This window comes from Crassostrea angulata, chromosome 1 (assembly GCF_025612915.1).
Source record: "Crassostrea angulata isolate pt1a10 chromosome 1, ASM2561291v2, whole genome shotgun sequence".
NCBI lineage: Eukaryota > Metazoa > Mollusca > Bivalvia > Ostreida > Ostreidae > Magallana > Magallana angulata.
The window spans coordinates 33,486,601-33,508,946 of record NC_069111.1 but is presented as its reverse complement, the minus strand read 5'-3'; the positions used below and the strand labels follow the sequence as shown (position 1 = coordinate 33,508,946).

The following is a 22,346-nucleotide window of genomic DNA, read 5'->3' as shown; positions in this document are numbered from 1 at the left end:
TCTTTTTGAATTTAGATTACTGTCGATTACTAGAAAAAGAGAAATCATTACAATTGATTACGATTACTCGATTACGATTACTCTATGCCTGATTTTAGAGCTTAAAACTTTGTCTTAATTGATGTGTAATTTTATTATGAATAAATACATGCCAAAGATTGTTTGATCAAGTTTTGATTTTTTCATTAAAAATACTGTGGAATCTTCTTTATTACTGGGGGTCAATGTTCATGGGTAGCAAAATCTTCCTGGTTCGTGGGAACGTAATTTCTTTGGTACTGTAATCGAGATAATTCTAATAAATTCTAACAAACGATGTGTATAGGTTCGTGGGGATGTAAATTCGTGGACAATGGTTACATGTACCTACAAACATTAGTCCCCTACGATCAGTGATGATTCCACAGTAAATTTCTGAATCAAAAATTATTCTTTTATATCTCTTTAATCTATGGATAAAATTAAAGAGTAATAAATAGTAAGAAGCACACAATGTGCTCATCAAACAATATTATTATTAAAATGTAACGAAAATGCAAAAGACGAGAAAAATTGCAATTTATCATATATGAAAGCTTGATCTGATTCAGACTGAAAAAAAACAGATCCTAAATTATTTTGAAATTGAAATTTTACAAAAATATTGCAGTTCGTTCTGAGCAATTGTTATACATTGTAAAATTAATATTAAAATGAACAAACCATTTTACAGCTAAACAACCTGAAATGTTTGCAAAATCGTGATACATTCAAACTTTTTATGATTTTATAAATAGTTTCTTTCCCAAAATTGGGAGTTAACGGCGTATCGGAATTGATACACTACGAATCCGTAAGTTATGAGTCCGAATCACGTAGGGGATTTAAATTTTTTACTTTTTCAAAAAAAATTTTAACGAATTTTTTGTTAAATTTGAAAATTCCAAACTGAGGAAAGTTTTCATTTAAAATGTATTTTAATCCACATTGCTATCGACAGATATCCCATACCATCTTAATTGCAATCGGGATCTGTTCGAATTTACAATTTTTCTTTTAAGTTTTACTATTTCGTTTCAAGTTCTTGTTGAAATATGATTAAAGTTTTAAGCCAATGGTTAAAAAATATCTACAATTCTTGATTTTTCATTTTTTTTTCTCAAAGATATTACAGTAAATTTGGCCGTCTTTAAAATGTATTTATGGATAATTGTATTGCGCGTTAATTCATACCAAATTTTTTAAATATCCTGTTTCCAGCTAAATCTACGTTTCCGATTTCTCTTAAAAATACAAAAAAATAAGATAATTGGAAGCCAGTATCGGTGTCATATCTATATAAATCATTAAGTTGACGACTCAGGTGTTATAATTACTAATCGGGTTCGCCGATAATAAACAAATTTCACCATTTTTTCTCCAGACCTGTTGAGCTCATTAAACGACAATAATTATTGTTTTAAAATTTGGAGTGGCGGTAGCAATCCAACACTCGTAGTCGTTTTATAATAATATATAAATATGCAAGTGTAATAAAAAACAAATTTGAGGGTAAAATTTCTGTGAAGATTTATTCCTATTGATCCCAAGTGAGTTAATTTCTACATTTGATATATCTCAGATCCACACAACAAAGAGCTGTGATAAGTACTTTCTGTGACCTATCTCACAAACCTTCCGTATAGTCTAGCCAACATCATCAAACTTCAAAACACCCACCCACCTTTTCTAACAAATCTTAATTTTGAGCTTAAACAAAACATCAATGCTCTATTTCTTCTTTTTTACATTATTGTTCAAAATCAAAAAGAATACGAAGTAAATTTGATTTCTTATCTTCTTTTTTTCTCTCTAATATATTATAATTACTTGAACATAAATCACTGAACCGTGTCCTAAGTCTGCGAGATAGGCACAAGCTTGTCCAACGTTTAATATTGCACACAGATATTAGAAGAAAATACAATGGAAAAAAATGGCTACACTCATTGGTGACATATGATAGTAATACTCAACAAAGCATGAATTCAAACATGATTTCTCCAAAAATGTGGAAACAAATTCACTGCATTAGCACTTACTTCTAATTGATCTAAATGAAATATATGATATAAAAATGCTGCTTCTTTTCACACAATAACATTAACTATTTTGAACCTCACCAATTTATATCTTAAGAAAAAATATTTTTAACTCCCTTTTTATTCAAAGTCTCTTCACTTTACAGTTTTTTAAAAGCCTAATTATTAGGTCTGGGCATAAATAAGATTTCCAAAGGAGGATTAGAATAAATAGAAACAATTGGGTGCATAAATACGTAATGAATAATGGGTTAATGAGAAATATAAAATAGATTAACACTGAAACCACGCGCTAAACACTGACTAGACACAATACATTATGTGTTATTATAATGGGGGTTTTAAAAAACAAAATGAAAGCATATTTGAAATGGATAAACACGCTATACAACCAATTGCCTACACTCCACGTGGTGAACAAACGTGACAATAAACCCGAAAAAACAAAAATAAAAGCAAAGTTCAAACCCAAACCTTTCTATTCAAGTCAAAGTTATCAGTCTTAAAAGCACTGAATAAAACCCTTCACTAACAAAAAAATTCTATTTGTTTAAAATTTCGTTCTGCTACATATTCTGGAATGCCAGGGACATTTGATTCTTTAAAACAGATAAACTACACCAGACTGAATCCCGTATGTACTAAAATATATATATAAACGTATAGTGATACCAATTAAAATTAAAACAGTATATAGCTAAAATAAAACACTACATGTACATATAATAGATCTAAAGTGAAATGATGTTAAAATCTGACTAAGAGATCAAAGATTTCTGGGTTATATAACTAAATTTTTTATACCAAGTTCTACCCTATTATAAAACAAAGAGAGAGAAAAAAAATGAACCATCCAATTCCAATGTCTTTCCCATCTCATCAAAAACTAACTCAAACCAATTCAAATTCCGTTAATACAAGGCCTCTGATTAGTTAGAACTGAGACAGATGAGGGAGACTAAATGCTAGAATGAGGACTATACGGGTGATAGGATGATGACTGTGTAGTAACCAAAGGTGGATTTACAATACAATATTGCATTAGTGTCTCTGACTATATGATGATGATGTCTAAGTGAATGTATATATAGTTCAATCATATATTGTTATAAACCAATGACTATATCTTAAATGCAATGATTCATGGATAGAAACAACTGGCAACCCTGAGTATGAAGTAAGCTTTACATCACAAAAGCACTCTCTTGACAAATGTCAATTCATGAACATAAAAATTTATTAAATGTAATACAAGAGGCAATTTTCTTTTTAAATCATCAAAACTACTCTTAAAATGAAATTACTGGAAATCAAACAGAACAAATGAAAATAGGCAGAAAAAAAGGGCCCTGCTATGACTATTAACCAGTGTACAGTGCCTCGGAACACGGAATGATACAAAATCACAATACAAAACACGCAGGTTAAATATTAGCTATCAATACGATAAAACATAGAGCCACAAAATACACAGAAACCAAAAACCGCCTAGCACTGTGATGAAACTTATTTAAGGTTAAATAAAAAACTACCGAGGGAAACTGAATAAATAATGAACAGGTAGGGGGGCTCTCCTCCACAATAAGACACACTACACACTACTGGAAACGCTCTACTATAAACAGACCTACAGCTACACCAAGATATTATACTGAGGAAACAATATTGAATACACTATAATGAATGAACACAGCAAGGTAGACAACTCCAGTATTTTCTGCCCAATGCTAGATGTACCCAAAGACAAGCTAATTCTAAGCCTGACACGGAAAAATGTGATAATGGAAATGACGGCAGGATGACTTCTGTAAACTTAAGCCATTTTTTTTATATCTTCTGTAATATCACAAGCTGACAAATATTGGAGTCATAAAAGACATGGGTGATGACAGGAAATGATTTGGTGTATGAAAGACTACAATGAAAAAAATAATAAAATACTGGCAAGTGTTAAAATGTACACGCTAAATCACATCTACGATTACAAGTGAACTGTCACATCATTTAAAAATAAATGGAAAAAATTGGAATACACCAAAATTAGGAAGTAATGAAAATTATATGTACCTTAATTCATATCTAAAACTATAAAAGGTCAGTTAAATGATATCTTAAATGAATTCCAAAATTCTGAACTATAATATATTTTGTTACTTTAAAAAATATCTTTCTCTTTTTTTTTTTATAAAGTTGCCTTTTCAGAAAAAAACAATCAAAATTCAAACTTAAAAGACAGTAATCTTAAAATGACTTTGGCATTATTCCTATTGAGTATCACAAGAGTTAGTGCATATCACCACCACAACAGCATAGAAAGGCCTCTAATACAAGTCTAACATATTTACAATAATAACAAATATACATAAAGAAAAATCCCATTTCTGTACAAGGGGGCAGTGCTGTACACTCCCCAGAAATTCATCAATTATGGACAATTATCTTCTGAAGACAGAGAAAATAGAGGGATTAATAAATTCTTTGCTATACAATTACAATGTACTTACAAAATGGCACCACATCATATTTTGAAAAGGAAAAAAAAACATGCTTATTCAAACATGATTCAAAATTATGTGCACCACATATAACATTAATATTTCATTACAAAAATAGTGTTTATAGCTCTTTGATTGACAAAAGATAACATCATCTGTCCAGATTCTGCCCTTATTTTTGGCTCGTCAGTAAGTATCACATTTCTTCAAAGCAATCTCATTCTAAGACCTTATCATAAATCATGTTGCATGCTAAAATTGATGTTTATCTTGAGAGAGATTACTTGATTGCTAAAATTACATTTTTAGCCAAGTAACAGGGTGACTTTGCCCCATTTCCTAACACCTGATAACAGCTGAACAAGGTGCATAAATTCTGAATAATATTATGATCACAGACTATGAAATATTAAGGTACAACAGCAAACAAGGGACATAACTGACATAACTCTGCAATGAATTGTTCTCCCTAGTGCTTGGTGCTTGACACAGTTATGTTAAGTGGAATGTTCAAATATTTACCAATAGAGACATCTTTTTTCTAGGTAAGCTCTTCCTCTACTTTATTTATGGCAAGTATTCAAGTACCCTTTAAATGCTTATTTGTGGTAATAATGTTATGAATATATATATATATATTGCCAAAATGTTTAAATCATTTCATATGAAGCAACATATTCAATGCCCAAAGCTACAATTAGAGCTAAGATTAGTTTTCTATCAGAAATAAAATACAAGATTAAAAATTTACGAACATTATTCTTAAGATTATGTAAAAACTTTGCAAAACTTTGCAACACACAATAAACAATCAATAGCAACAATATATTGCTCTCATAGCAATTAAAAATGATTGTTGTGTAGGTAATAAAATACACATATATTTATAGATATATATATATATTGATAAAATATACAATACACTGAAATATACTATATACGCAATACATGTATGTATATGGCTGGCTGTTATTTCATCTGAATATGAAGCATGATAGAATAAAAACTAAATTGTACTGTATCCGCTACTTTTTAAGTTACAAAATGAGAAATAAACTAAGCATACAAACATTCTAAGAGCTACTAAATGATTAAAAGGGGGGAAATAATTGGTTACATCTAACACTGATAATGATAAAATGAACTAAAGGTGAGAAAACCCACACCATTAAAATCAACCAGATTCCAGTCCTTGTCAAAAATCACAACCAAAATACACAGGTGTGTGATTCTGTGATCTTAAAATGCAAGCCACCACAAAATAGCACCATGAATGTCAGAAAAAGGATGACTTATGAACGTTACGCAAAATATTGATATGATCTGCCTTTGGTTGGGCTGAGAGGGTATGTGGCGTATATACCCCCCGCGGGATTGAGGCTGCCATACTGCGAGGCGATCTGTGTGGGGTACGGCCCTGTTGGGAGGGTCGATGACTGCAGGACAGGGTGAACATGGGCTGGCAAGGGATGTGTTGTGTACTGCACGTGTCTGGGACTCTGGTGAGCGGGGGGTGGAGCCACTGTGGGAGAGAACGGTGTGTACTGACTCATCGCCGTGGGAATGGCTGCCATCTGGGGCTGCTGGTGGGCCGGTAGTAGGTAGTGATGGATAGGACTGCCCTGCAGTGTGGGAGGCCGCCTAAAATCCCTGTTAAAGGCAAATCTAAATCTTAATGCATTTAGTTTCCACATCATAACAATCAAAACTATATACATGTATTTCTTAATCTTAATAATAATCACAGTTTTAAAGTTTTAAAATTTTAATCTTAGAACCATTTTAACAAGACCTTGCGTCAAAAGAGGAAAATGATGCTGGCTTGAAGTGAAATATAGTGATTAGGTAGTATTAGCTCAAAAGCCAGACGAATCGTGTTGATTTCAAAGAGCCATGGCTGAGTGGCCAGCAATGAAATAGACAGGCCTATGTCACACTGCTGTTTCACAGAACTACCAAAATTCCAAGCTCCTGATAAAATGGTTCTAGTGTGTTTAATTTCGATAACATGACAAAGACAACTTTATATTTCTCAATCTTATGTAACTATCAGTTTTGAAGTTTTCATCAAATATACCTGTGGACTTCAACTTGAGGACCCGTATTCAAGAAAACTGGCTGACCAATGGCTACCCCTGTTTGAACAGGTGATAGCTGACTGGGTCCGGTTGGTCTTGTGTAGTTCATGTTCGCTTGCCTGGCCTTATGCTGTTGGAAAGCAGAGTTTGTGTTGACAAAAGCCATTCCAGAGGCAGGTTGCTTATGAGCTTGACCATGGACATTGCGCACTGTGGGAGACACGTAAGCAAGCTTTCCTTGTAAAGCAGCATTACTAATTTCCACTTCTAGTGGAGGCAGTTTCACCTCCACTTTTGGGCTTCTTCCTCCCCTGGATCTGTCGTAACCGATTGTTGAATTGGATGGTACATAGGAGGATATTTCCTGTTTTGGGACGTTCATAACATAGGGTGACACCTTTGCTTGTTCCCTTTTCTTGGGCATTTCTAATGTCACATTTGGTGGAACCACATTGTAGCTAGTTCCTCCATTTAAGTGGTACTTTTCTGTTTCTTCACTTGCCCTCTCAATCTCCTCGTGTTTGATTGGCGTCATGGCCAATTGTTTCTTATACATTGCATTCTGGTACTCTACTTCAGAATCTTGAGAAGTCACTTCAGGTACACCTGAGAGTAAACTCTTATGACTTCTGGAGGATTCTGGAATTAACAATCAAGATAATTAGGAGTCCATCAGATAACTTCATATTATAAGATAAGACTTTTCCACAACTTTTAAAAAAATAATAATTTTTAAACTAAGTATACAGCTATAAAAACTTACCGAAAATTTCATTTCCAGCACTGCTGGTCACAAAGGGGTGTGCATCTACACCTGTTTGGTTGCAATTTTGAACTCGATGACTTCCAGCCCTACAGACAAATAAAATTCAAAAAGAAATATCTATAAACAATTCTACCAGGTTAGAGATGAGCTGGCATCCTTACAATCTGGTGATTTACCCACCTTCTGTTCCTGTGGAACTTATGCTCCCCCTCTTCCTCGCTGTCCGAGCTGATGGTGATGATGCTGGGGGTAGGGCTGGGTGTGTCTGCTATCACAATCATCTGTTTCTGCTCTCTGCCTGACTGTCTGGTTTTCAGGTTGTCCGCCCATTCCTGTAGAAGGGCACTGTCCTCAGGGACAAATGTTTCGGGGGGTGTGTTCTCTTTCACTCTCTTCTTTACTGGAGATAAATGTGTAGAGGTTGCCCCATTCTTGTAACTTCTACTGTAAAGAAATTAAATGTTCAAGCTTTATCTGAAATTCTTATACATCACAAAATAATTCTTGACATGTACTGCAAGTATATGTTATTAAAAAAAGACAAAATTATTCATTCTTTAAGTTTACCCTTTTGATCTTGCATATAACTGTAATCACAAACCTTTGTTTGGTCTGCCTTTTACTTGAACTAGCCTTGGGTATGTAAGAGTTTGTTGGTACAACTCCAATATTCCACTTCTGTGATGCAGATCCCTAAAATTACAATGGAAATAATTTATGCAGGTTCGAAACAATGTAAAATAAGTTGATACAAAACACAAAGCTAATAAGGATACACCATCTCACCAGTGAAGCTAAAGAAGACTGCTCTAAGTTGTCCAGAACCAGAGATTGTCTCCACGAGTCTTGGAGAGCCTGGGAGGCAGCCAGTGTGTCGGTCAACAGTGGCTGCTGGACCGCCCTCTGGGTGGGGATCCCTGGGATCTGTTGCCATGAGCCCACAAGAACCTGCTGTGTTCCCGGCCAGGCATTTCCCGCATTCTAAAAATAAAAAAAATTCGATGAGAGTTTTTTCTTTGCATTACATATTGACCTGTAATCTAAAAAAAAATTAATCATGGGTTTTACAAACATTTCATTCATCTACAACACAACAGTACTAAGATGAAAGCAGATATGATAATGTGTGAATCTGCATAGAATCAAAAATAATAAGTGCAGTAAATGAAAATCATCTATAAAATATGACTATAACTATATCTAGTTTTACATGTAGCACACAAAGCCAGTGCATTACTATAAAGGCTTACATATATATCAAAGTTCTACCAGAATCTTCTGACAAAACTTTTTGTTAAATAATGTAGACGATGTCAATGTACATATTGTGATAAAGGTCTTTTTCTCATCTTTAGTTTGAGATTCATTCCTAATGATAAAAACCCTGCTCAGTGTCATGCATATATAAAAACTGTTAAAAGACTTAACTACATTCTCTTTAGGTGTGTTTGGGTTATGCTTTTAATTTCTTTTTTCAAGTAAGAGATATTTCTCCTCTTCTCATTTGTTAAGCCTACGCAATGTTTTTTGGACTATTTTAAATTAAGCAATAAAAAGATCAAAATCTACATAGGATGACAGTAACAAATCAATAGTGTAAACGAAAGCTACTTTATTCAGCAGGGAGTGAACATTTCTATTCTAACTTAAGAATAAAACCAGCAGACGGGCTCCTACTTTTAGACTCTTATGTAACACTGATTAGGTGCACAAGAAAGTAATCATCTCTTAAGAGCTTCTGGATGTATCCATTCAGTGGCAGGAAGATTCATACATGTAAGAATTCTTTCAAGCTCTGGGTAATATCAAAGCACAGCTACAAAATGCAATTTATCTTATGCTCTACATGAAGCCACACCTTGTAAAATCAAAATTAATTTGTTTTTTTCCTTTTTTTTCAAATTTATGCACTTCTTGAAGTTGTTTGAAAGGTGAGAGTAGTTTTCAGCATAGATGGAACTGTAAGCAGAAATAAAGAGACATGGCACACAGGATAATGATATGATACAAGGGGTTACATACGGTTGCCATGAATAATGGGTGTTCTATCATGGTCACTGGGCTTATCTGGGAATGGTTGACGGGTCTCTACAAAGGAAAGCCTAACATGTTACCTCCACATCACCTCACAAACCAATCACCTCCTCATTCCACTCAATCCATTATTACATTGCTTCATACCACTCCTTCTTATTATAACATTGCCTCATACCACTTCTTTTTAATATTACATTGCCTCACAAAACTCCTTATTTATCATTACATTGCCTCATACCACTTTTTTTATAATATTACAATGCTTCGCAACACACCTTTTTTATCAATACATTGCCGCATACCACTCCTTTTTTATCATTACATTGCCTCATAACACTTCTTTAAATTATTACATTGCATAACAGTACTTCTTTCATTTTTACATTGTGTATCTTATTTTCAAGTTTTATAAAAGCATCACTTATATTTATTTGTGTGATTTTATTATTTTTGATAGGTTTCCTTTTCTTCTGAAAGTATGATGATGCACATAAAACTTTATCTGGTAATTTGGGGGGATTTTAGGTTTTTTTATTTAAATTTTTTTCTTACCACACGTTTTCAAATAGCATCTACCACACAATGCCAAAAAAAACTAAACCATGCTATCATATATACATGACAATCACAGTTTATTCGATATAAACTAAAGTCTAAGAATGGTAGACATTGCACTGAAATACTAGGTTCTACAATCATGCAAGAAGCACAAATGAAATGGTGGCTAGGCTTGGGAGGGTTATTTCCCTTAAATTTAAAGTCCTCCTTTGACTAGGTAATTTCCTTCCGTTCTTTTATGTGCTTTACCTGTACAGGTGTTAACATTAATACTTCCTGCACATGACGGATTAACACTAATAATACTTCCTTTTTACCACATGCAGGGACCTATCTATAGAAGAAAGAAAATGGCTACAGGACAACTGACCTGTGCTATCAGCTGTGGCTGAAGTTGTAATGTTGGAGCTGCCTGGGTTACCATGGGAACATGGTTGTACCTTGTGGGGGAACTCAGACCTACAAATATCAAATATAAAATCAACACTTCACAAACAAATTTAATGTGTAGACTATCATTAATATGGCTCCTTGACAGAATCCCAAACTATCTCTGTCCACTCCAACCATTAATAATAAACATTGTGACAATATCCATTTTCTTTATTTATTTTTTATAGAATCAACCACTGAACATGAAAGAAATTATTAAGTGTGTTTGATATATTAAAATAGTCTGTGCATTCAAAATTCTAATTCTTCCCGATAGATTTCCGCTTTTATCTTTCACTTTCTCTAGCAATTGTGAGACAGAAATCTTAACTCAACTTTAAAGTCATTAAATAAGAGATTTAGGTACAGTATTCCATTTAAATGAAGACATTCAACTCCATAAAAATATGCTTAAATTCAACATAGAAAATTAAAATGAATAATGAACTTGAATAAATTTCTGTCATTATTTGGCTCATTACTGTTGACAGTGCACTTATGAAGAGTTAGGCTTGGGTGATGTGTACCTTGAAGGCCGGGCACCACAATAGAGGAGACGTGAATGAAAGGATCGGTGCGGCTAAACTGTGTTGAAGACCTGGGTGCTGACAGCTGTGTGTTAACTTGTGATGGCTGATAGGGAATGTAATGCCGTGACTGTAGGGGGTATGGCAAATACTGAACTTCTGTACCCGGATGAGAATTGCCACTCAAGTTCTGGGTAGCCATCTGCCAAGACAAGCGATGATCATTCAAACCAACTTATCAACAGAAATTATCATTTAATTAAAATCTAATGATAAATGGTGATCAAAAATGTTTAATACTGAAGTTGTCGAAATCAGCAAACTTTTGCTTAATGTAAATATATACTCAAATATTCAGTTCAAATTGCATAATAAATAATTTCATTGCAGCAACTAGTTTTAAATCATTCTCAGCAGTGTTGCTAGCAGTGTGCCTTACAGTGTATGGTTTCTTACCTGAGTGTGAAGTGCATTGATTTGATTGTTGAAACTGACAGTCAGATTACTGGTGGATGGAGGGACCAGATTGGACATGATAGAAGTCGCGTTCTGATTCACGTCAAATATGCTCTTCACTGGCCGTCGACAAATTTCCATCGCTGACAGACTCTGTTTAAACCTACACAAAAAAAACCAGTTTTGTAATCGGAAAACGTCGTGCTATATTATTGATGCCATGATACTAGTTTTCTTTAGTTGTTTCAATGCAGTCATTAAAATACTGAACCAAATATATGACTGGGAAAATTCAATATTTTTCAAAAGAATTGTGTTGAAATAGCACATAATTAATTCAAAAGAGGCACCAAAATGAAGCTTGACTACAGTTTACCAAGGAAAAACAAATATTCATGTAATAATATAAAGATTTAAATCATTATAATATATCACATCGTTCATTACATGATTGCAATAGGTGCTTATATATACAGCACAGTCCATGCTAGGTTGTGTACTTGATACCTACATGTTACAGGGTGCGTACTCCACGAGATGGGCCATGGTGATAAAGGGGTGGTTCAGGGCCTCCCCCGGGGTGATCCTCCTCTCCTGGTCCAGCGTCAGCATTCGCTTTAGTAGGTCAATGAACTCTTTCCTGTCCACTTTCTCTGCCATTAATTCGCTGCCATCCAAGTCAGTGGGCACATTGATCTGTCAGTCAAACATACACAGATGGTTCGAGACAAGTGTATACATTTGATAAGTTATTCTAATCTATTGCACTGTCTTTAATATTTCAAACAATGCAAAACAAGAGAATTAAATGTGTGATTTAGAAGATAAAAGAAGTTTGTATCTATTGAAAACTAAAGCATTTAATCATCACGGTGGGTAAAACTCCTTTCTCCAAATTCTGCATCATAATTAACATGACTTATAAAACTGTAGAAAAATTTAAATTTGTAAGAGCCAATTTTTGTGGATTATGGAATTTTTGCTTATTTGTGCGGATGAAATTTCATGGATGTGTTGCTTTCAGTTTTATTAAGAAAACTAACTGTATCAAAATTTTTTTTTATTGAGGATGTAAATACTCAAAAGGGCTACCCAAAAATACCACAAATATTGGGCCACCATTCAACAGTAATAACTTTTTTTTTTATTTTTTTATTTTTTGATGCCGTAGACGTGTTATTTTTGTAAGATATCAGTTTTGGTTCATAGCAAAATTGCCAATAACAACCTTTCCCAAATATAATCATATTATTAATAGATGATTGAGGACACCAACTTATTATTGGAAGGGGAGGAAGTAGAGTTCTGTTGATCTTTCTTAGAAACCAGGCAATATAAAATGTTTCCATAAAACATAATCTGCAAAATATTTAGTGCAGGAAACATGTTGACGCCACAGAAAGCTATGCGAGCTTAGTCATCCTAGTCAAGGAAGTTATCAATACAAAACCTTAAATAAACAATAAATGCCGGAAAAAAATACACAGATAAAAAGGCCAGTTCTGTAAAACAGGAAATTCTAATTTAAATTTCTTAAACTAAACTGGGTGTTGCATTCAATTTTCATAAGTTATGGGTTTTTTTTTAAAAGAACTGTGAAATCGTTTTCATAATCCAGCTTTTCTTCCCTGAGGTAATCATGTTCCCTTTACTTTCTTCCGACATTTTTAAGGCAACCCTACTGAAATGTTAAATTACATCATTTAACTCAAAGATATTGGTATTTTCCCTCAATCAAAAGTTCAGACTTTAAACTATCTTCCTCCTACATGGTATACAGTACATTTTTTGATTTTGATGGCTTTGTTGAATTAACATTTGTGACTTAGAGCCCATTAAGTCTACAATAATCACTTGATCAATAGGAGAATTATGACTTTAGATATTGGTAATATGGAGACAGTTCATGAGTTTCTTCTTTTTTATCTCTTTTTCCTCATGAATGCAACACCCATTATACCTGCCTCCATCTCTCTTACCTGTGCCATGTCATCCAGACAGTTAAAAATGTACTTTCTTGCTTCTTTGGATTTGATTTTTGTTTCACCTTCATGTTCTTCTGGTGTCTGTAAAAAATTGTTAACTTTGATGTACAAATATATTCTATACTAACAAATCTTGTTTGCTTTATCTTTTTAAAAAAATTTATAGTTATGACGATTACAAAGTCTCCAAATACTCTTTTTTCAATTATTGGAAGCATTTGATTTTTTTTCTTTGGTGGCTAAGCTAATTCAAATTTCTAGAGCATGAGCAAAATCTATATGCATAATAACTGAAGAAATAATACCAAGAACCAAATGGGTTTTTTCATGAACTTAATAAGACAATATGCCCATTAGGCTTAATATTCAGTCTGCACAATATTTAGTCTCTTTCCAATAGGCACAGATCAGGTAACGCAAAGCTGTAAAATATGCATGACTCCTCGTTCTTCTGTCACACAGAACAAATTTGATTATAGATTTAGGACACAAAGATTTCTGGCTACAATGGGAGTGCGTATTGATTGATTGGGGGTGATTTGTATGAACACCAGAGGTGCTGATCTACCTTCAGTCTCCAGAAAGGATAGTTGCTGTCTGTGTTTTCTCGGATGAAGAATCTGGTTGTTTTGGTAGCTGCACTCAGCATATGTTCAGCTGGCAAGCCTTGTGTCTGGGAGATGTAGCGAATCTGTAACAAAGCATACATGTCAGTGTTGCTACTGATACAGCCGTCTCTGAATTACACCAGTCAGTGTGATGCGATTAATATCTCAATTCGGAAGTCTATTTCATCTATATTAAACAAAACTAATTCTTCATTTTATTTCATCTATAAACAGAATTATTTCCTAATCTACAAGTTTAATGATTAGGAAATGGTCTTATTCAATGTGATATAAAAAATAATGTAAAAATTTCTCTGTACATAAAGTTCATTAAGCTACACAGTTAAATGTCTACATCAAAGCATTTCATCAAGTTCACAGAATTACTATTATTATTCATAACTAAAACTGCACTGATGAAATGTTGGTGCGCATAATTTGGCGATAAGCATGCAGCAGAGAGATAAAATGGTTTGAATGATTTTTAGGCTTGTTTATCGACTACCAGTCAAGCTGGGTCAAACATAACGGCTGTTTTTGGCATGATTTGAATACTGAAAACTTTTTACATGCTACAATCACAATGCCTTCACATTTATATTTGGGCACCTATTTTTAATCAATTTATCCACATAAGTAATATCTAAAGAAAATTCCTGCTCTGAAAACTATATATATTTATAAAAAAAAATTAGTCAGTAACAATTTTCACTTCAGTTTTCATATTGTACACAGTACTGTACAAAATTGCATAAATATTATGCATATCCTGTGTATTTCAATTTTCATCATTTTGTTGCTTTTTCCTCTAAACCAAACCCCCCCCCCCCCCTGGAAAAATTAGGGTTGATTTTTTTCTATTTTAGAATTGGTGGTTTTCACTGTTAAATCTTATAACCAAAACCAGAACAAACACAGCATCACTGCAACACCATCTGTTATTGCACATCTAGACAGGAACCATGCTGTTTTCCCTGTGTCAGTTATAATAGGATTAGGAAGTATGCAATGAACAACAGAAAGCACTGTTCAATGCATGCGTGCCGAAATATTAAGGAACATAACTACAAGGTCTTTCGTTGATGTCATGTAAGCAGAGAGTTACAATGTTCCTCATTTATCATAAGGCTAAGATCACCCTAATCCATTATGTTGTCAATAGTACTACATGGCTTTCACGACGATTCTACATACTAAATACCATACTTTAGTACCTTGAGAAACCTCCATACATCATGCTTCAATTTCTTTTAATCATAATCATACGCTCCTCCTGCACAGTTTTCATGAAGCATAACATATCAACAGCTGTTTTACTTTAATGAAATATTGTTTTTATATCTCATTTTCACTGTCAGGCTTGGTAAGTGTTGCATGTTGTGTGTGTGTGTTATGTGTGCGTGGGGGGGGGGGGGGGGGGGGGGGGGGTTTGCTTGACATCTTATCTGCATACATATACTATACCTGGTCATATTCTGAAGAGCCTGGATATAGAGGCCAGCCTAAAAACAGTTCTGCTATCACACAGCCCAGGGACCACATGTCAATGGCTTCACAAAATGGAAGGCCAAGCAGGATCTCAGGGGCTCTGAAAGGAGATAAACAAACCAGTGATTATTGATGTCAAATTATCAATGCAAGTCAGCTCAAGTCGGCAGATCAAGGCTAAGCTATGGATGTATCTTGATAAAAAGAACACTACTGTTACCACAGAAAGCAGTTGCCTTTACAACAACAAAATGTATTTATTTATACACGTAAACAAGGTTCATGGACTTTTCTCTTCTACTCTGACAATTTTGATTCTATCATTTGTGCAGTGTTACATATGTTACATATCATCTACACTTTTTATGTATGTTTTAGCCAGTTATAGTTATTTTTGTATTTTTTACTGCTTTTTATAAATATTTGATTTAATTCAAGAGAAAGGATGGGAAGACCGGATGCAACAACTCTAAAAACCCCCACAAAATATACACCCAGCAAAATAAACAGCGTCTTTATTACTAAACACATGACTTCACATCACATCTGATAGCAAGTCTTTATCATGCCCATATCAGACAATGTAATAGTGGCGTTAGAGACTCGGAGAACACTGACTGGCTTGTGTATGAACAAATGCCTACAGGGCCTTTGTGGGACCTTTAATCCACACAATATCTCCATTTCCTGCTCACACCACCTGTAATTTGAATATTGACCCCAAACAATCCAAGTGGCGTGCCTTTGGAAACAGGCATTCATACCTGTGCCAAAACGCTTTGTATTTAAATGCGCGAGCAGCCTATCTCCTCCAGTCAGAGGGAATGTCAACATTATTAACAAAGTACCAGTCAGGAAGACTTTCTTAGGATTTCCATCACGAGCTTTCAGAAAGTAACTTTTCTCGCTAAATAATCAGCCAGACGTCATTCTCGCAGAGGAAAATATCAATATGTTATTTCCTTCTATGGAGAGGCCAGAAATCACTGATGAAACCTAGTGATAAAACCATTATTAAATCTAGATAGACATCAATACCAAATAAATATGAATGTTCTCTAGGGCCTGACATTATGGAAACCTGTGCACCAATAAAAATTTCCTTCTCCTGGTCAGACAAAGAGAAAAGTAAATCCAATTTCATTGTTGTTCCTATTTACAATGTGGAAGGGAATACCTTTAATCCAACCTTACTTTAAATATTTATCACGGCTCATGCATTATGTAGCAGTAATCTGTTGACTGGTATCCATGCATTGTGTGTCGCAACATAACACTAAGTTCAAATACACACACATGGGTCACTGCTGGAGCCCACAGTCTGATGTTTTATCAAAATACTCAGTGACTATATATTTACTTGATTATATATATATATATATATATCATATTTATTTAATATCATATGCCTGTTTATCAAACCCAATAAAACAGTCCATGTCAGATAACCACATCTACTGTGACTGGCAATAGTAGAGATACATTGTTTTTTTCAGTTCTATTCTTTTTAACATTTGAATACACAAATCCCTATGTATGGACTGATAATACCATGACGTCTGGCCCATCTCTCAATCCAATTAGTTACATACGCATGTATGGGTCTGCTCTGTATTAATTAATTAGTACACAGCTATGTTTGATTATCAGTCTAAAGCCCTGGTATATATACATAAAAGCACTTTCATACCAATGCTCATACCAATCCTAGACCCGAGCTTGACACATCTCATGTCATTAGCGGGAATATGGAAGCTTGTAGACTACACGTCAGACATGCCAGTAAAGCATCATTTATAAGATGGGCACAAATTATCAGACGATGTATTATTCTGTTTTACATTCATGATATAATACAATAATATAGATCCCTTTTTATTAATTTCCTCCATTTATCTATCACATCCTGAGTCTATATTTTCTAAAAGCTTTATTTTTCATTGTACAGTGGTTGGGAGAAATTATTAGAAAGGAATGTGATTCATGTTTCTGTTATTTCAGCAAACTCAAACCCTCCCCAATAAACTTTCAGAAATTGGCAGCCAAGTGTATCTCTTGTGTTGCCATACTGCTATCTCCACCAAGTCTGGCAGTGATTTTAGGGGCATATTCTGTTTAAAAATTGGGTTCACCTGTAAACATACACACATGAATTCCTAAACAGAGTGCCTCTTTCTGCAGTGCACGAATTATACACAAATAGTGTTACAGTCTCTATTGACTTCACAGGCTCCTGGGCAAAGAATCTCATTATAACAAAGCCCAAACAGTAATTTCATAGCCACAGCAACTCTTTCAGAGTAACTTTTTTCTCTTTTTTACAGTTCCTGAAACTGTTTGTAGTGCCTGTTGATTGGCAGAGATCTGCAGGGCTAATGAAAGCTCTCATATCTCAATTTCTCCTAGGAGAAATTTTGAAACCATCCAACACTTGAGACTCTCACCATGAAATGTGCTTTTAAGTTTGACCCTGTGGTTTTGAAGGCTCCAAAAAACCTTGCCAAACTGTGCCATATCAAGCAAAAAGGCAATTATTAAATTTTCAACGTCATTTTTTCCCCTCTGTAATAATTGATTTAGAAAATGCTGGTTGTTGATTTTGAACCACAATTTTAAATTTTAAAAAAATTTATATTTTTCTATCGAAATAATGAAACACAACAAATCTTAGTCAGCCTATGGCAAATTTTATATATATGCAACTTTCAACAACGTTCCCATCAGCATCCTTTAATGTCTTTTGAATAGAAAAAAAATATTCAGTGAACTTAACCTTTGGGCATCTTTTCATTCTAAACCACTGTATTTCACAAGGTAGCATATTATTCTAGATTGACACTGAGTGCAGTTTCTATGTGCCTTGAATTTCTCTCTAGCTAGCTGATTATTTCTTTAACTACACCATGACTGAATATCTTGTGAACTACAACAAGGTGATCATTAACATACAGGTGCAGAATGACAGCCATCTGTCACTGTCTAGGCATTTCTATAACAGTCTCACTCCAGGCAGCCCTAGTAAGTGGTTCACTGACCACCATCCCCTTACACCCAGGCATTACAGCACTCCTACACCACAAGGCCACAGTTCAACTACTAGTAGCCATCACAAAAATAATGTCTAGCAAGTTAGTAGCAACCAATCCATTCAGTATTTATTTCATTCCAGACACTCCTAAATTTGGCAACAACCTTCACTGCTGAAAATATTTCTTTTTTAAACTTCTACCCTTAATCAAGTGAACATAGGAACCTTTGGCATGACACCAGGGAATGCCTAAAAGCATTTTAAAAAATTAACTTTGATTCTTTAAGACAAAGCATACACAAATGATGGTAAAAGAACATATCCATCAAATTGGTTTCATCAGAAAGAAGAAAATGAATGTAGGTTATTTGGTTTTTGTACCCCATAGGCATTTTGGTTATTAATATATGACATTTTTCCTTTTTTGTCATCTATAAAAAACACATGCAGTCACGACAACATTATCAAAATATTATGCAGAGACTTTAATATCAAGATGGAATTGACAACTCATATGGGCACGTTACAAACTTAAGTGGTAATTGGTGACTTGGTACTCCAGATCAGGAAATGTCTACTTTGTCCCCTGCTGTAACCAATGGTGGAGCAAATGACACAACTATTGTCTATAGGCTCTGCAAGCTTAAATACCAAGTCTAGTGATTGATGTGGGAATGAAAATATACTGCATTTGGTCATACCATCCCACCTACAGTAATGTTACAGAACATGATATGATGTGCATCCTGGTGTAAACTCATGTAACTGACTGACAAACTACAAACACCCTAGCTAACTGAGCTGATATGCTGTTGTCATATGTTAGAAATGGAATGCAAGATTAATGTTGGCATCATAGTGTAGAAAAATATGAAAACAAAAAGTTCATAACTTTGTTTAATAGTTCTGAACCAATCCCCCCCCCCCTTTCTCAAAAAGTGTTTCAAATGTTGAATATCAATATGGTATTTTTTTTTAATTGAACTAATTAATGTAAGTTTCTATACTTTTTGATTTTCATTCATTTGTTCAGTTTGTATTGTAATCATAAATTTTTCATCATTTAATGCAAAATCATAATTTAAGGATAGGTTAATTTTTGCCATAAGGAAATATCATCATTATACTGAATTATTGAGATTTCCTATAAAAATAATTTCCCTGATCAAGCAATAAACATCAGATAAATTACAATGTGATTAACACATTTTTATCCTTTCCTCGAAAACAAAGTTACGAAACCAAGTGTTATTTGGTAAAAGACAAACAAGAAAAATTGAGAGAAAAGTCTAGGGGTTGTTTAGTTCAGTCATTTAGGAAAACTTGTTTACAATTCAGCACTGAAAACATTACGACAAATTAGTGATGTCCCTGGGAACAAGGGACAACCATGCATCATTTTCCAACTCAATTTTAATAAAATCTGTGCAAAGAGGATTAATAATTGAATACTGTGCACAGTAACAGAGTAAAATGAAACAATTACTTCACAGAACAAACATGCAAACTAACAACTCCATTCTCTTACCTGTAATATCTTGACTGCAGATATGTAGAACAGACTGCTTTGGACACATGACTAGCAGAACCAAAATCAATGACTTTCACTTTATAAGGCATTCGAGCTGGGTCCACCAACATGATGTTTTCTGGCTTTAGATCAGCATGAATCAAATGTAAACTCTTTAGCTTCAGCAATGCTGTCAACACTTGTTGCGTTATAGGACGGATGTATTTCAGGGGTAGAGGCTGAAATTTGTTTTGCTTCAAAAAGTCATATAAATTCTGTTCAAGCATCTCGAAAACCAAGCAAGTATGGTTTTTGTGCTGAAAACATTCATATGCACGCACAAAGTTGTACTCGTCAGCATTTTCATGGCTCAGTCTTGTTAATATGCTGACTTCGATCTGGCCCTGCCTTGCATACGAAGGGTGGTTTTTCAAGATTTTTATTGCTACTATTTCATTGGTTCCTTTCTTCCAACATTTGACCACTTGACCAAATGTGCCACGACCAAGAAATTCCAGCACTTCGTAGGCATTGTGACTCGTTAAAGAGTACAACACCTCGTGCTGGACTAACTGGTAGTCCCCTTCGCTGTTTGAGGACGACGTATTCTTGGAGGTGTTCGTTGTGTTCGTAGTTGTCGTGGCAATAAGGGGCTTCTCATCCTCGCTTGGTACTGTTTGAACGTCCGTGAGCTGCATTGGTATTTCCAATTCCTCACATTTACGTTTAATTCCACATCTCTGATACGTATCCAGAAGTTTTATGGTTGAAGCACGAATGTAATTATTTGATATATTCTCCTCGTCCCTATAAACATTCCTATTTGGTGGATAAAACAAAGTCTGGTTGCAGTTACCCTGAAGATACTCTGATGCTGAGTGTAATAATGGACTCTGTGACCTGTATAGATTACTTGATGAAGCTACATTATGGAGATCAGGAAATACTTCTAACTTTATCTTCTTGCTAAATGCATTTATCTTTGAGCTGTAGCTTCCTTCTTGCATCAGGGACCACCTTCTGAAAATCAGTATAAAAGTTTATGACATAATAAGCAGAAAAACAAAGACACGTGTAACATGCCAAAATAACTTCACAAAGCTAATTTTCTTCAGAACACGCAGTAAAACTTTATAGTTATAATAGTTCCTTAACATTAACAAAGATTTCGTTTAATTTTCAGCACTTGCAAGTACATGTGATGTGGTTGCACGACATCGCACGCACACAACAATGATCAATGCCTAAAATGGAAACGTGCTTCTCTGTGCTGTGCACAAGCAAACTAATCACATATTATATCGATAAATATTACAGAAAATTTTCTATAAATTACCAAAGCTTCATATCTAGGACTAATCCGATCAGAAACACAAACACTTTAAGACGATACAACTATCACGACTATTTACAAGCATGGCGATCTCATAACCTTGACCATGAACATATTGACCTATTTCCTAACATGGACACGATCCTCTGTTTTTCCTTTGGAAAGTTTTGATTCAACAACTTACCCACTTCTCTTAAATGTCTCCCTCTTTCAGTTTTGTCACTTTATAAAAAGTCTGTTGCATAAACAAAGTCCCTCTCAATGTTTATGACGATAAGCCATTTCCGTGAGCATGTGTTTTTCCTCTGTTCGTGGTTTTAGCAACTCTTGTGATCATCTCCATACGCTGTAAAAATGCCCCGCGTTACCACTACTGTTCACAATTAATAAAATTCGTGTTTCCCCCGAAATAAAGGCTCTGTCTGAGCCATTCTTCAAGTAAATATCATTCTCTTGTCAGTCTGTGTAGCATACGGGGGATCAAGTCGAGTTCATGTAGAAGAACCTAATGGATGAATTGTCACTTCCGATTAAATATGGGGAAATATTTAGTGTGTATTTCCTTGTTTAAAGTTTTTCCAGCGACCGTTTTCTATTTTAATACAATTAACTATATTTTGAATATTATTTTATGCTTAAATGGCTTATGTTTAGTTTCTATAAGTAAATCTGTTAAGGAAATGGAGTTTCTTTTGTAATAAATTCCGTTCGGTTCTCTATAAATGACGTCATTGATATGTGTGTAAATGGGAGTCATAAAATATGACCAATGAGCAAGCTCGTCTCCAAGCAAGTGCGCCAAAAGTTTTTGTTTACATATTTCACAAACAAAACTATAAAATAGACACGTTTCAAGGGAATTTTTTCAGTATTCCCCATCTATAATGATTTCTAGTAAAATTTGATCACTGATTTGAAAATGGAACAATAACGTTATTTTTTTCTAAAGGATTATGGAAAAATAAACTTCTATTTATGTAACTTA

At 34.4% G+C, this 22,346-nt stretch overlaps 1 protein-coding gene across 5 annotated transcripts; it reads right to left on the bottom strand.

Moving 5' to 3' along the window:
- Positions 1–1,531: 1,531 nt before the first annotated feature.
- LOC128170317 (homeodomain-interacting protein kinase 2-like) lies at positions 1,532–21,874 on the bottom strand. 5 transcript variants are annotated; one of them, XM_052836138.1, is made up of 16 exons: positions 21,546–21,874; positions 20,047–21,048; positions 15,467–15,590; positions 13,963–14,085; positions 13,389–13,475; positions 11,921–12,105; positions 11,410–11,572; positions 10,954–11,155; positions 10,365–10,453; positions 9,422–9,487; positions 8,186–8,380; positions 8,001–8,092; positions 7,580–7,843; positions 7,397–7,485; positions 6,633–7,272; positions 1,532–6,220 (listed from the first exon to the last, which is right to left on the bottom strand). In XM_052836138.1, exons 2-16 carry the CDS (start codon positions 21,033–21,035, stop codon positions 5,857–5,859), a joined length of 3,672 nt encoding a protein of 1,223 aa, XP_052692098.1. In that variant the 5' UTR covers positions 21,036–21,048; positions 21,546–21,874; the 3' UTR covers positions 1,532–5,856. The 5 variants fall into 5 exon arrangements, with proteins under 5 accessions (XP_052692098.1, XP_052692099.1, XP_052692100.1 ...); XM_052836139.1 differs by having other exon boundaries at positions 7,580–7,840; XM_052836140.1 differs by having other exon boundaries at positions 1,532–6,205; positions 21,546–21,873.
- Positions 21,875–22,346: the final 472 nt, after the last annotated feature.